General features: G+C 34.1%; 2 protein-coding genes across 2 annotated transcripts; both read left to right on the forward strand.

The window, feature by feature from the left end:
- Positions 1-241: 241 nt before the first annotated feature.
- On the forward strand, positions 242-3,455 carry LOC133299391 (putative glycerol-3-phosphate transporter 4). The gene is made up of 3 exons (XM_061498847.1): positions 242-1,169; positions 2,136-2,675; positions 3,369-3,455. Exons 1-3 carry the CDS (start codon positions 242-244, stop codon positions 3,404-3,406), a joined length of 1,506 nt encoding a protein of 501 aa, XP_061354831.1. The 3' UTR covers positions 3,407-3,455.
- A 3,807-nt stretch (positions 3,456-7,262) lies between these two features.
- On the forward strand, positions 7,263-7,667 carry LOC133299384 (uncharacterized). Its single transcript, XM_061498840.1, has one exon. The coding sequence runs from the start codon at positions 7,263-7,265 to the stop codon at positions 7,665-7,667; it is 405 nt and encodes a 134-aa protein (XP_061354824.1).
- The last annotated feature ends 5,793 nt before the right edge of the window (positions 7,668-13,460 follow it).

Raw genomic sequence — 13,460 nt, forward strand, 5'->3', positions numbered from 1 at the left:
GAAATCCACGTGGCAGGCTACCAGTTACGTTTTGCTTCTGCCCCCTCTGCTTCTCTCTCCCGCCATTCTCGCTCTCCCTCTTATCTCTCTCTCTCTATGCAACCAATTTGTCTCTCTTTCTTTCCACCCCAAAAAGAAAGCTTTTCTATCTCAGTCTAACATCATCCATTCCCACACTGTGTAATTCCCTCTGCATGTGATCATTGGAACATAACAAAATTGTTTAATTGATTAACGATCGATGTGTCGACATTCTGATACGATGAGGGGAACACCGCCTGGGATTCTGCTAATAAGAGGCAAAGATTGGAACCTCCAAACGTACCGTTACACGGTTTTGTTGGTAACGTTCATAGCCTACGCGTGTTACCACGCTTCAAGAAAAGCCACGGGAATAGTGAAGAGCGTGTTATGCCCCGACCATAACAGAGAAAGTCAGGGTTGGAGCCCCTTCAACGGCCACGATGGAACCTCCAAGTTGGGTGAGATTGACGTTGCGTTCTTGGCGTGTTACTCTCTGGGTATGTACGTTGCAGGGCATTTGGGAGATACATTAGACCTTCGTTTGTTCTTAACCACGGGAATGATAGGGAGTGGAATCTTCGTTGGTCTTTTCGGGATGGGTTACTTCTGGAATGTTCATGAGTTTTGGTTTTATCTCTCGATGCAAATGATTGCAGGGTTGTTTCAAGCAACGGGTTGGCCTTCTGTTGTTGCTGTTATTGGTAACTGGTTTGGGAAGAGGAAGAGGGGACTCATAATGGGTATTTGGAATGCTCACACTTCTGTTGGTAACATTAGTGGTTCTCTTCTTGCTGCTAGTGTTTTGGATTATGGTTGGGGTTGGTCTTTTTTGGTCCCTGGTGCATTGATTATATTTGGTGGGTTTATTGTTTATTTGTTCTTGCCTGCTTATCCAGAGGATGTGGGGTTTTCTTCCATTCATGGTGATGAAGAGGCTCAATTAACCAATGGTGGTGGTGGTGGTGTTTTGGTAGAAGGGGAGACAAATGCTGTTTTTGGACAAGGGTCTGTGAGCAGGAAGAGCATTGGGCTTCTTGAGGCTTGCATGATACCCGGTGTTATACCTTTTGCTTTGTCTCTCTTCTTTGCCAAGCTTGTTGCCTACACGTTTCTGTATTGGTTACCGTATTACTTGACTCAGACAGGTGATGATTCTTATGGAAACTCGCATTATCAAGAAGCATGTATACAAGTTGATGGTGTTGTGTGTTTGTAGCTTTAGATTTGTATTCATGCATGGTCTTTGTTGTGTTCTCAAATTATTTAATGGAGTTGTGTGAACAATTAATGGAAGTTAGGATAATAATTTATTCAGGGATGGTGAAGAGTTCTTATTTCAAGCAAGCCCTTCTTCCCATTTCTAGTTTTTCTTGTGTTCTGCTTTATCTTAGGGAAGTTATCGATCACCCAAGGTTTTGGTTAGTGTTTATTTGTTTTGTGGAACCAAAATCTGAGTGTCCCGAGGGTTTGGTTAGTGTTTATTTGTTTTGTGGAATTAAAATCTGAGTGTCACGTTATTAAGTATATATCAGCAATGGAAGCACATGAATTCAGTGCAGAGTTAGCTTTCATGATATGCCTATCAATCATCACTGTTAGGAGACCTTTCAGTCATGTAGGACTTGGGAACTCTTCATAAATGGTTGCTTCTGTGAATTGTCTCTTAATGTTATCTCTTACAAATTGAAATTATGGATATCATTATATATTGTTGAAAAAATCAAACCAAGTCTGCTGTGCATAATGGGGTTTATATATTATACAACTGCAATTAGACTGGGAAGTGAATATACCTTAGGAGCTAATGGTTTTCCATAAGAAGAACTGTTTCACTTATAAGTGTTGTGTTGAATTAGTTTTTTCTCCTCCTTATTCACCCTGTGATTGTAGGATTGAAGAGCAAAATATAACAGTTGGGTTGGCTTGTGTGACCTCTAAAACATGTTCTATTTGGTTCATTGGTTAAAAATCCTATCAAAATCTCTCTTCTGTTTTTTTCATTTAAACTGAACAAATTTTGTATTTGACAGTGTAGCCAACTCCATGGAAATATAAAATGCATCTGTCATAAATCTTTATCTGCCATATAAATTATCATTTTCATCTTGCAGAAATTGGAGGGAAGTATATCTCTGTTAAATCAGCTGGAAACCTTTCAACCATGTTCGATGTGGGGGGTATTTTTGGGGGTATTCTTGCTGGCTACATATCTGATAAACTCAGGGCGCGTGCTATAACAGCAACAAGCTTCATGTATGCAGCGATTCCTTGTATGCTTTTGTACCGATCATATGGAAGTGTTTCGATGAATGTCAACATAGCACTCATGATGGTGACTGGATTATTCGTTAATGGACCCTATGCACTCATCACTACTGCTGTCTCTGCTGACTTGGGTACACATAGTTCTCTCAAAGGAGATTCTCGTGCTCTAGCTACAGTGACTGCAATTATAGATGGTACTGGATCAGTTGGTGCAGCTCTTGGCCCTCTTCTTACTGGGTTCATCTCAACAAAGGGATGGGATGAAGTTTTCTTTATGCTTACCATTGGGGCTTTTATTGCTGGGCTTCTTCTTTCACGTTTGATCATAGCTGAAATTGCAGAGAAAACTCGCAAACCTTTATCTAGTGGACAGCAAAATCCTGGAGGTAATATCTTTAAATTATCGAATTTGTCAAAAAAGGATGTTAAGAAGTCATATAATCAATTTCGTTATGCTGCTTGCCTTTCTTCCATGAATTTAGTACCTTGCTCATGGAAATGGATCCTCTTGTCTTAAAATTTCACCTCACTTTGTTATGTCAAAATTTTGTATCTATCTCTTTTTTCATAAACATTCAAAAGTTGGGTCTTGTGAACATATACGAAGAAAGAGATTATCATAAAATTTTCACACGAGAAAATCATGTGAAATTTTAACATGATAGATTCATTCTCCTTGCTCATGGAAACATCTATTCCATGGTTAAAGGAATCAAATCATGCATGCGTATCTAGCTATTCTCCTTTGAAGTTGTATGTATAAAGAACCAATTCAACCCAATAACTTAAAGGTGTTAGGTTCTTTGATATGCCCCCTCACACAAGATAGAATGTAATGCAACAAATTCAACTCAACAACTTAAACTGTTAGGTGAAAGTTATACTTCTCTATTAGTATGGCAGCATGCATTTCCTCCTCTTGTGATCGTGATCGTTCCTTTATTTTCTTTTACCAAAATATTAAAGAATTAGCACTCTCATGTTATAATTAAGCTCAGATCTTGAATTTTGAACTTTGAAATTTTCTATCAATCTATCATCCCTTATAATGTTATTGACATACTAGTGATCTTTTGCAGCCCCTGCATCTCAACCGCTTCTAGATGAGGAAAGGTGACACTGATCAGGATCTCATGAATGGTCAAATATACTGCTCAATACTTGGGTTGTAATATGAGAAAGTTGTAAGATTTTGTTAGTGGCTCTACTCTAGCTTGCAACAGCCACTTCATTGTTTAGTTTATGTGATGATGATATATGCCTCCTACTCATGAGTAAATCAACAAGTAGATTACATCCTTTCATTCAGCTCTCCAATCATTTGTTGTATACAAGGTTCCAAAGGCGATCATGACTCAGGTTCACTATTGAGAATGGAACTTCATTCCTTTTCACCGTGAATTGTCTTCCTGCTGTGGTGGCTGTCTGCTTTTACTGACTTTCTTGTGTCACACTCACATTTCAAGGAGGCTCCGTTTTCAATTCTTCTACAGCAGATTAGGATATACAGCTAAGTTTCTGTCTTGATCACAACCCAAATCCTCACCGACCATTTCAAATCTTGTTATCATGAGATTTTGAAGAAAAAGGTTGGTCAATTCCACTTGTATATGCAAATAAATAATTAGATTTCCATACATATATACTAATTATGATAAGTGTACTTAGTTTTGTTTGTGAATCCTACTTAACATATGAGTAGCGGTTAGAAAGTCATTTTAATAAATAGGTAAACTACCTTTTTGAATCATGTCCTTTATGTAAAGGTATGTACTCAATTGATAAAGTCCTTTGCAAGTGAATGGAAGGAAATAGGTGAACTACTTTTATGAATCATGTCCTTTATTTAAAGGTATGTACTCAATTGATAAAGTCCTTAGCAAGTGAATGGAAGACTTTGGATTAAATTTTGCCTTCATTCCTCTCTCTCTATATCTCTTCAGTATAGTGTGTATCCTCTGGGAAGTGTTTTTGGATGGAGCAAGTGAGTTATTTATTTATTGAAATTTAAAGGTTTCAGTATAACTATCTAAAAACAATGTGTGTGTGTGTATGCCCGCTCACATTTTACTGTTCGTGAATAAATGGTCATTGACGAGGACACTCCTAGCGATGTAATCGTAGCAATGAGTATTCAATGCGACGCTATTATAACTATGTACTTTTGAAAATACATAGTTATAATATTAAAGTTATTTTTTTTTTCACATCAACAGATAAGTTTCTAAAGAGAGAGAACAAAAAAAAATAATTTTAATATTATAATTATGTATTTTTCAGAGTACACAATTATCTTAATACTATCTATAGACTAATCCGAAGTACATAACAGAGGAAAGGAAGTGGATTGGCACGTTTACTTGTGAAACATATCTAAATAGATTTTTCTTTCCCTCTTTATTGACAAACAAAAACCGAGAGGGGAAAAAGAAAAAAAGATGATTTCTTAACACGATGGCTTAATTTTGTTTTTATTTCTCTGGATTACAAGTTACTCTTTTTTTTTTTTTTTTTTTGATAACATTACAAGTTACTCTTTTAAGACCTCGAATAACAAATCAATTAAAACAAAACAAAAATAACCTATAATTCAAAGTCAAAGCATTTATTAGTTTTGAAGTTAGTATTAATATATTATTAGAAATAAAAGCATCTTGTATTGGGTGGTTGTAGAAAGTGAAAAATGTTTTGTACACAGTAAATTTCAAATAAAATAAAAGGTTTAAAGAACAAATAAGAAACAGAAAAAGCTTGGTGATCCTTGCAAGCTGTGCTATATAACTTTGTTTTTACTTTGAAAGGATCCATGGATCCTCGAATGCCTCGCAGCTTGTATCGGTATTCCTCTCCTCCACTCGTCCCATGATAACGAGCCACTTAATATTCATGCCACATTCAATAGAAACACAACGATTGATGAGGGTAGCTTTATCATTTTGAAGATATAGAAGAACAAATGGATAAAAGAATTTTGCAATTTGTTCCCCACTTTTCTTCAACTTTTCCCTTTATTATTCCTTTGTTATATTATCCTTATCACTGACATTGTTCTTTTCTGGAAAATGCAATACTTTTAAAATAAATAAAGAAATAATTATAAAGTTAAAAACGCCCATGCATTCATGTGAGTCTATTAATGTTGCTAGGACCTTGCAAAATGTGCTTGCATCTTCTTATGTTTGGAGTGAAAAAAGACATAAAAATAAATTTAATGATATTTCCTATATAAATAATAATTAAGTATCATTATAATTATTTTTTCTGTCTTTCACATTTATAACATAGAAGAGTAGGAGGAACATATTTAGTTTTTGGAAATTATTAAATTATGATTTCTGTTGAAAAGTTTGCCCAAACTGAGACTCAAAATATAAACTAAGCGTGCATTTAAGCTAGTTGAGGCGGGTAAAGAGGAAATCAAAATAATGGGGGAAAAAGCGACATAACGAGCATGGGGTCTCTGCGTCCAAAGACTCAACCCAGCACGTGATACGAATTATGATGAGTCCATTACTTTCAGTACTCAGTACTCAGCATATCAAGTGAAATAGCACTGGAAAATACTATTTGTATTTTTTGTAGTTAGAATACTATTTGTGTTTAGTACGTATATAATGACAGTTACAATTCTAGCACGCCACAATTGAAAATTATGGTGAGGGGCGGGTTCCTTTGCCGATCTTTATCGCTTTCATAAAGTGCCTTTTTTCACAGCAGAGACATGCACTTTCTATGCAATTACCTAAAGCTTGCATGCGCTGGGCCTGGGAGGGTAAGTGGGTAACCCTTCAACTACGCTCATCTTATATTCATTTTTTTTTAACTCAACTTTGCATATTAGATGAAACAATTTATCTTATACTATATACAAAAAAAAGTGAGTGAAATTTACTTGTTTTTTTTTTTCTCTTTCTTCTTCTTGACAAGTATTATTCATTTTTTTGTGTATTGCATGAAATAATTTATGTCATGCAATATCAGAAATTATATCCTCATTAATAAAATATGGAAAAATTGTGAAATATAGTCCAAAAACATTAACAACTAATTACAGAATTTATCAAGGGATATGTCATTCTATCTACTTTTTTTTTAATATACTTTGCCAATAATTCTAAAAGATCATTAGATCAGAATCTTAATTAATATTTATTTTTCTTTTTCCTCTTTAAATTCTGATCTAATAGTATTGGAGAGTGACAGGCAAAAGATATGCAGAAAAATGATAAGTAAAATAACCTATTCTATTCGTCAAATGATGTTGGAAATATATAGAATAACATGGCCATATATCATATATCAGTTACATGATAAAGTACTTAAGGAATGGAAGTTTAAAACATTTCAGCCACCTTCTCAACAAAAATGTTTAATTTTTAAACAGATATCGAGGCTAATATTAACTTTTTTTATAATTTTTTTTTTTGATTTCTTAAGGTATCCTTCCAACAAATTTCTCCCAATAAAGCCTTTTTTTTATATACACAGCTAGAGATTTCGAACCTCTATCAATATAATTAAAGAATCTAACTATTTAGCAACTATACTGATATTGAACTTTGTTAGTTGGTACATTTTTTATACATTAAAATCTATTGGTGTTCTACATGACCCTATGATCTCCACCATTCAGTTTTCTTACACTCATTCTTTAGTAGAACGGGGCGAAACATAATAAATAAATTTTGTTTAAAAAAAAAATACATTTTTAATTTCACTAAAAAATAAAACTAAAGAATAATTCCATTCTTTACACGTGAGAAAGGCTACACCGCTACATTAATAGGCGTCAACCTCGCCCTTAACTTCATGGGGTATTCGTGTATTTTAGTGTCTCACCGAAACGGAGATTGATTCTTTTTCACTTTTCCTTTTTCCTGCTATATATCAATCTCAAACCTCATTCCCCTGTTCGTCTTCACAACCACTCCTTCTTCTTTCTGTGTCACCCAAGTTTCCTCTCTTATAGAGCCATGGCGCTTACACGTGCCATGCTCGTGCTAGCCATGTCCTTTGCTTTCGTGTCAATGTCCAAAGGTCAAGCTCCCTCTCCTGCACCAACAGCCACAGATTTAACACCACCACCAAGTGCACAAGTGGTGGCTCCCACCACTTCTCCGGTTGCACCGTCGCCAAGTGCCGAAACTCCAACCCCATCTGCCATCTCATCACCACCTTCGCCCTCTGCACCATCATCATCATCATCACCATCACCATCATTCATCGTTCATGGTGGCCCAACTTCTCCCTCGCCGTTATCACCGTCCATTGGAGAACCTCCCGTGGCCTCAAGTCCAAGCAACGCGTTTGTTCATGGAACCAGCTTCGCCATGATGGTAGCATTGTTTGGTGGTGCTGCACTTGTGCTTATTGCTTAAACTCATAGAGGGTTCACTGTTTGTGTTTGAATAGAATGAGTAATATTTATTTGTGTAGCTTTTTCTCCTTTTTTATCTCCTCTCCAGTGTTTTGTTTTCGTGCATGATTCTTGGGGAGCTTTATTATATAGTGGTTTGTGACATTTTTAGCATTTTGTTGCTGACAGTGACTGAATAATAATACAGATTTGGTGATTTCTATTTTTGCATTGTGGCGTTCGATTTAACAGACCAGAGAAGCTACTTGTATTGTATCCTATGACGTCTATACAAAAAAGAAAACAAATAACACGACAAGCACATGGATCAACGGATAAGAGACTGATGCAACTTAACTAATTATCTCATATTCGAGTTGTTGAAATGTTGTTGTGTTAGAATTTAGTACTAAGAGCCCGTATGCTGTTATTCGATTCGAATTGGATTAATCGATTAATTAATGAATAAATGGATAATACATAAAAAAAACAAATAACTTATTAATCGCCTATTCTTTGGAGTTTATAGCCCTAGTTGATATGACAAATCAAATTATTAGTGCGGAGTGCCACTTAAATCTATTACAGAGTACAGACAGTGTTCACAAGTAATATAAATTATAGCATATTTATTTTTGTTTATTAGAAGTCTAGTAGTGTGGCTATATATTACTTTTGTATATATAAAAGTAGGGAAAAGAAGTATCATTTAAAAGGATACAAGTTGTGTCCTTTCAGATGATTTACACAAAGTATGACCGGTCATATTTTGTGTAAATCTGAAAAGTTTTTTTTTTTTTTACTCAGTCACATTGTTGACGTGTAAAATGAAAAAAAGTAACTTTTCATAATTACACATAGTATGATCAGTCATACTCTGTGTAAGTTACTAAAAGGACACAACTTGTGTCCTTTTAAACGAGATACACTAAACTCATAAAAGTAACAGTGGGTTCAACTAACGCACTTAAATCGGCTATAAGCCTATAACTGTATAGTTTATTGCTTTGAAGTTTGGAAGGTGAATAGATTTCTTGCTTTCATGGTGGGTGCTGAATGAGGTAGGTAGGCATTGATGAACAGTTGCAAGTGGTATAAAGCTACGAAGAAACTCTCCGACACTTCGACACTCTCTAACACTCCAACACGCATTGTAGAAACTTAAAAAATAGTTCAAATGTTGCATTACGTTGTGTTTTTAGTTCTAACTAATAGATTCGTTGAATTACGAATATAATTTTATTGAGTTTAATATAAATATTTGTGATATCTTATGTTTCTTTGCAAAATTGATGGATATTATAAGTTTAGTTTTACTTTTTTGTTAAATTATTGAATATTAAATATAATAACACTACATAAATAAAAAATATTATTTAATATCACAACGTGTCTTAACGTGTCAAAATCTAACAATTTTTAGAAGTAACGTGTCAGAATATCGTATCGTGTTGTGTCACGTATCCCGTCGATATTGATGATAGATAAGTATAAAGTATAAACTATGGGGTTAATATGGCGGTGCTGTGGAAAAGAGAAAAAGGATAAAGTAGATGGGAGGACTAGTGGTGAGAGAATAAGAAGAGGATGGCATATGTGGGGCTTTCTTGTGGCAAATCAACGTGCACGAGTAGAAAGTGATGGGCATTTGTAACCAAAAGAAAAAGTGATGTCCACATGTGTCTCTCTTAGCCAAACGATTCTACAAAGAGAGAGACAGAGATTAGATTAAAACCTAACGAGTACAAATATTCCAGTTCCAGCATATTATTACAGAACCGAGTGTTCTCAACATCATAATTCCTCCTTTTGAGAAGTGATGGGCTTTTTTATATTTTCTAACTTGGAGTAAAGTCATTTCTTTGTCTATCTGTCCCTTTATCTCCCAATTATATTTTGGCAGCATATTACCAAAAGAACCTAGTGTATCCTTTCAATTGAATGAAACTAGAAGGGTATACGGATAAATAAACAACACCTTTAGTATACCGGGCACTGGTAGAGTCGTAATCTTTGTAACCTCGTGGAAATTCTCACATACTGGAATGGTGGCCCAACCTGTGTCTGTGCCATTGGATCAAAGCCTAGTATTAAAGCCCACATGACATTCTGTTTATGCCTGAAATTAGATTGTCTGTGCTTTATGCTGTGGATTCTTTGGGCTTTTCTGCCACACATTATTGACTAAAAAAATCCTATTATTGCAAGCTAAATCATTCAGTTTTTTTTTTTTTTTAAATTATTAAGGATACAATAACTTGTTTTCCATTTTGAGTTTTGACTAAAAGGGAGTCATATTTATATTAGTTAAGAAAATACATTGCTTTACATTCAGTTCAGGAATCAGAATTTACATCACAATTTCTAATCCTACAGCTCTAGCCATAAGCCCATAAGGATGGGACATATTAAGTTCATCTGGCTCTCTATCAGGTAAGTTCGGGAGCACAAAAAGGAGATGTGCATTTTGAACTGCAACATTACCCACCAAGTATGTCACTCCATAAACTAAAATAAACAGGAAAACTCTCCATAATGTACAAGGAATCATGGGGATAATGAATAATAGCACAGCAGAGGCCTGTTTAGGTGTCTATACAATATTTGGTAATTCCACTAATCTAAATTGTTTCAATTGTTTGCTAGGAATCGTAATTAGGTAGTAGTTAGTACTGTTATATAAGAGTGTTTATCAACACCTCAACAGGTTTTAACATATTATTGCATTTTGCATGGCGAGCCAACGATGATCGAGGACTCTGAATTTTAAAAACCATTTTGCTTGGGGAGCCAACCATCCTCCCAAATATGCATCGAGGAACCATTCCATATAATCTGAGACACACTTGATCTCCATGTAACTTGATAAATGACCAAGATTTGCCTTGAGGAAAGATGATATAGAGAAATATCATCACCCTTCTCATAAGAGATTCAGGGCATTTTAACATTCTCCGCCATTGCTTGGTCAAAATTGCCTTAGGTTCAAACATTTATAAATTGTAAAAAATCAATTCAATCTAACAATTTAAATTATTATTGGAAATTTAAATATGAATAATAAAATTTCACATTTATTATAAATGAATAAGTGAAGATCATATATAACTTCTATAAATCTAACATTTTAATTTCTTTTTTTTTTGAGATATGATATTATGCTCATTTATTATAATTAATTGCCACTTAGCCTATATATAAAACTAATACATTGGTTATGTTATAGGAAAAAAAAAATTCCTAAGGAGACAATGCAAAGCATGGGTCCCACAATATAAAGAGAGAAAAAAAGTAATGGACCCCACATTGTTTATTGTCTCCGCGGGGAAAAGTTGTTGTTTCCTGTGACATAACCGATGCATTACTCATATATAAAATATATATCTAAATAATTTAAAATAAAAATTATATCGGTATTTAATGAAAGTATAAAAATAAATAACTATCATTATTTTCGTGTATGAATATTTATATTTTGGTTATTTTTTTGTAATAATATTTTGGTTATTTACTTTGTGCTATATATCGGTTATGAAGTTTTGAATATTTACATAATTTGATTGTTCGATTTGTTTGTTGTCGGTAACGTGCAATATTTTTTCTTTATTCACATTGGAATAAATGATTGACGAAAATTGAAGAATAAATTACTGATAAAACTATTTATTTTGAGTAGGGACCGCGGTTTGTGGTCTCTTCTCATTCACAGACAGACATATTGGGAGTTTGAAATAAATATGATTGCAAAATGGGTGGTGTGTGTAAATTTATTCCCTTTTAGTTTTTATAAGTTATAACTATGTGTAAACAACTTCTTCTTTCACAGGAGAAGCTTTCTTTTTCCAGCTAAAACAATTTTTTTGGTGGGATCTATTCGTTATTTTGAAAAAAAAAACAAAAAACAAAATACATATCACATATTTCAATGCTTATGGGATGTTAGCGTTGCATCAAAAAAACTTTTCCAAAAGAAGTTGTTTACCCATTAATCATATATTTTATGAAATATATAGTTATAATATAAAAGTTATTTTTTTTCTTTTTACATCAGCTGATAATTTTTTTTTTTAAAAAAAAACATAACTTTAATATTATAATTGTATATTCATCAAAGCACATATTCATAAGAGGTAAAAGTACGTAAAGGAATAGTGACCAAAATGTCACTGTTCACTGACTTTTTTACCTAAATGTCACGCGAACAATGTTATTTTCCAATATGCCACGTAGGTAAGTTCGCTACAGTGCCCAACAAACTTGGTAGCCAATAATTTCATTACACATGGCACATTTTCGCAGGAAAAGTTGACTGCCACGTGTCCAAGTTCGCTACCTTGGTAACCTATAATTTCGTGACACGTGGCACACTTTTGCAGGAAAAGCTGACTAGACGAAGTTGTTGGAATTTATATATATATATATATATATATATATATATATATATATATATATATATATGAATTGTATAGACAATCTATTGGTTATGAATAAGAAGTTTGGTAGTGAAAATGTGTGTCTTTTCGTCGACAAACAGATGTATCTTTTCATCCTAAACGATGTGTTGTTTCATCCTAACGGACATGTTGTTTCATCCTTGAATGGGTGTCTTTTCGTGTTGAACGAATGTGTCTTTTCATGTCGAACGAATGTGTCTTTTCGTGTCCAACGAATGTGTTGTTTCGTCGTCGAATAGGTGCCTTTTGGAACGTGACTTTACGTTGTCTATAAATAGACACTGACACCTTCAGAAAATGGATCCAATTTTTCTGCACTGAAACTCTGCCGGAATTTTTCTCCTTCCGGTTTTGCATGTTCCTTTTCATACTCCGGTGTAGTTTCCTCTGGCATTTTGTTGTGTTCGTTTGGGCTGTTGACTGGTAGTGCCGCCACTCTTCAGACGAAATCCGTTCTATCCTGGGAGACAAGTGTCCATCTACCTTAGGTATCAGCGAGGGGGCAAATTGTCTTAAGGAGACACGTTCTGTGGGCTCGGATTTTATCCTTCTGATTTTGCATATCTGATTCATCATTCTGTCTTTCTCTAATACCTAACAAGTAAGTCTGTTTTTTAATTGTTTATAATTGCACAGTGATAATTCTGATCATCTATCTCCTCATCTGCTTTATGCATGGGTTCAAACCTCTTAGTGATTTAACATCACCCACTGTCTTCAATAACAATCTTAAGACAATTTCGTGTTTTGAACCTGTGATCAGTATATTTTATTTTTTGTTTTTATATACTGTTTTCATTTATTGTGTAATTAAAAGATTAATTTGTGTAATTAATCGAACTTTCTGTTTGAGTAACAGAAATGTAATTTCTAATCTGTGTATTAAGACACAAGTTAGTTTCGTTCAGTGCATCCGATGGATAACCCTCGGTTTTTTGAAACCACCACAGAAAAACGGATTTGTTTAATATAACATATTATATATATTAAATTGATTATCATTGGTGTATCAATTTTCGTGTCCATGCATATTGCTTTTGAATAGCATTTGAAATTTACAACACTATACCCTCAAGTTTTATACATAGATCGCTGTAATGTGGGTTTTTTTCATATTGATTTTGGAAAAATAACTTCTCGAGGGTCGTGCCTTCATATTGATTTTTTTGACCAATATATTGATTTTGTTCACTCACTGTTATGGTCTTACGGATGTATTTGGTTTGATATAGGCATTGTGTCTCGAGAATCGTGCCCATTTTGTTTTGATCAAATGTTGTTATAATAATATCAGGTTGTGATATTGATTTTGAATTATGTCAATATCGCCTCGATAGTCGTGATTTCACATAAGTTTTATT

This window comes from Gastrolobium bilobum, unplaced genomic scaffold, assembly GCF_033153095.1.
Source record: "Gastrolobium bilobum isolate Gb01-03AN ecotype WA unplaced genomic scaffold, APGP_CSIRO_Gbil_v1 utg1549, whole genome shotgun sequence".
Lineage (NCBI taxonomy): Eukaryota > Viridiplantae > Streptophyta > Magnoliopsida > Fabales > Fabaceae > Gastrolobium > Gastrolobium bilobum.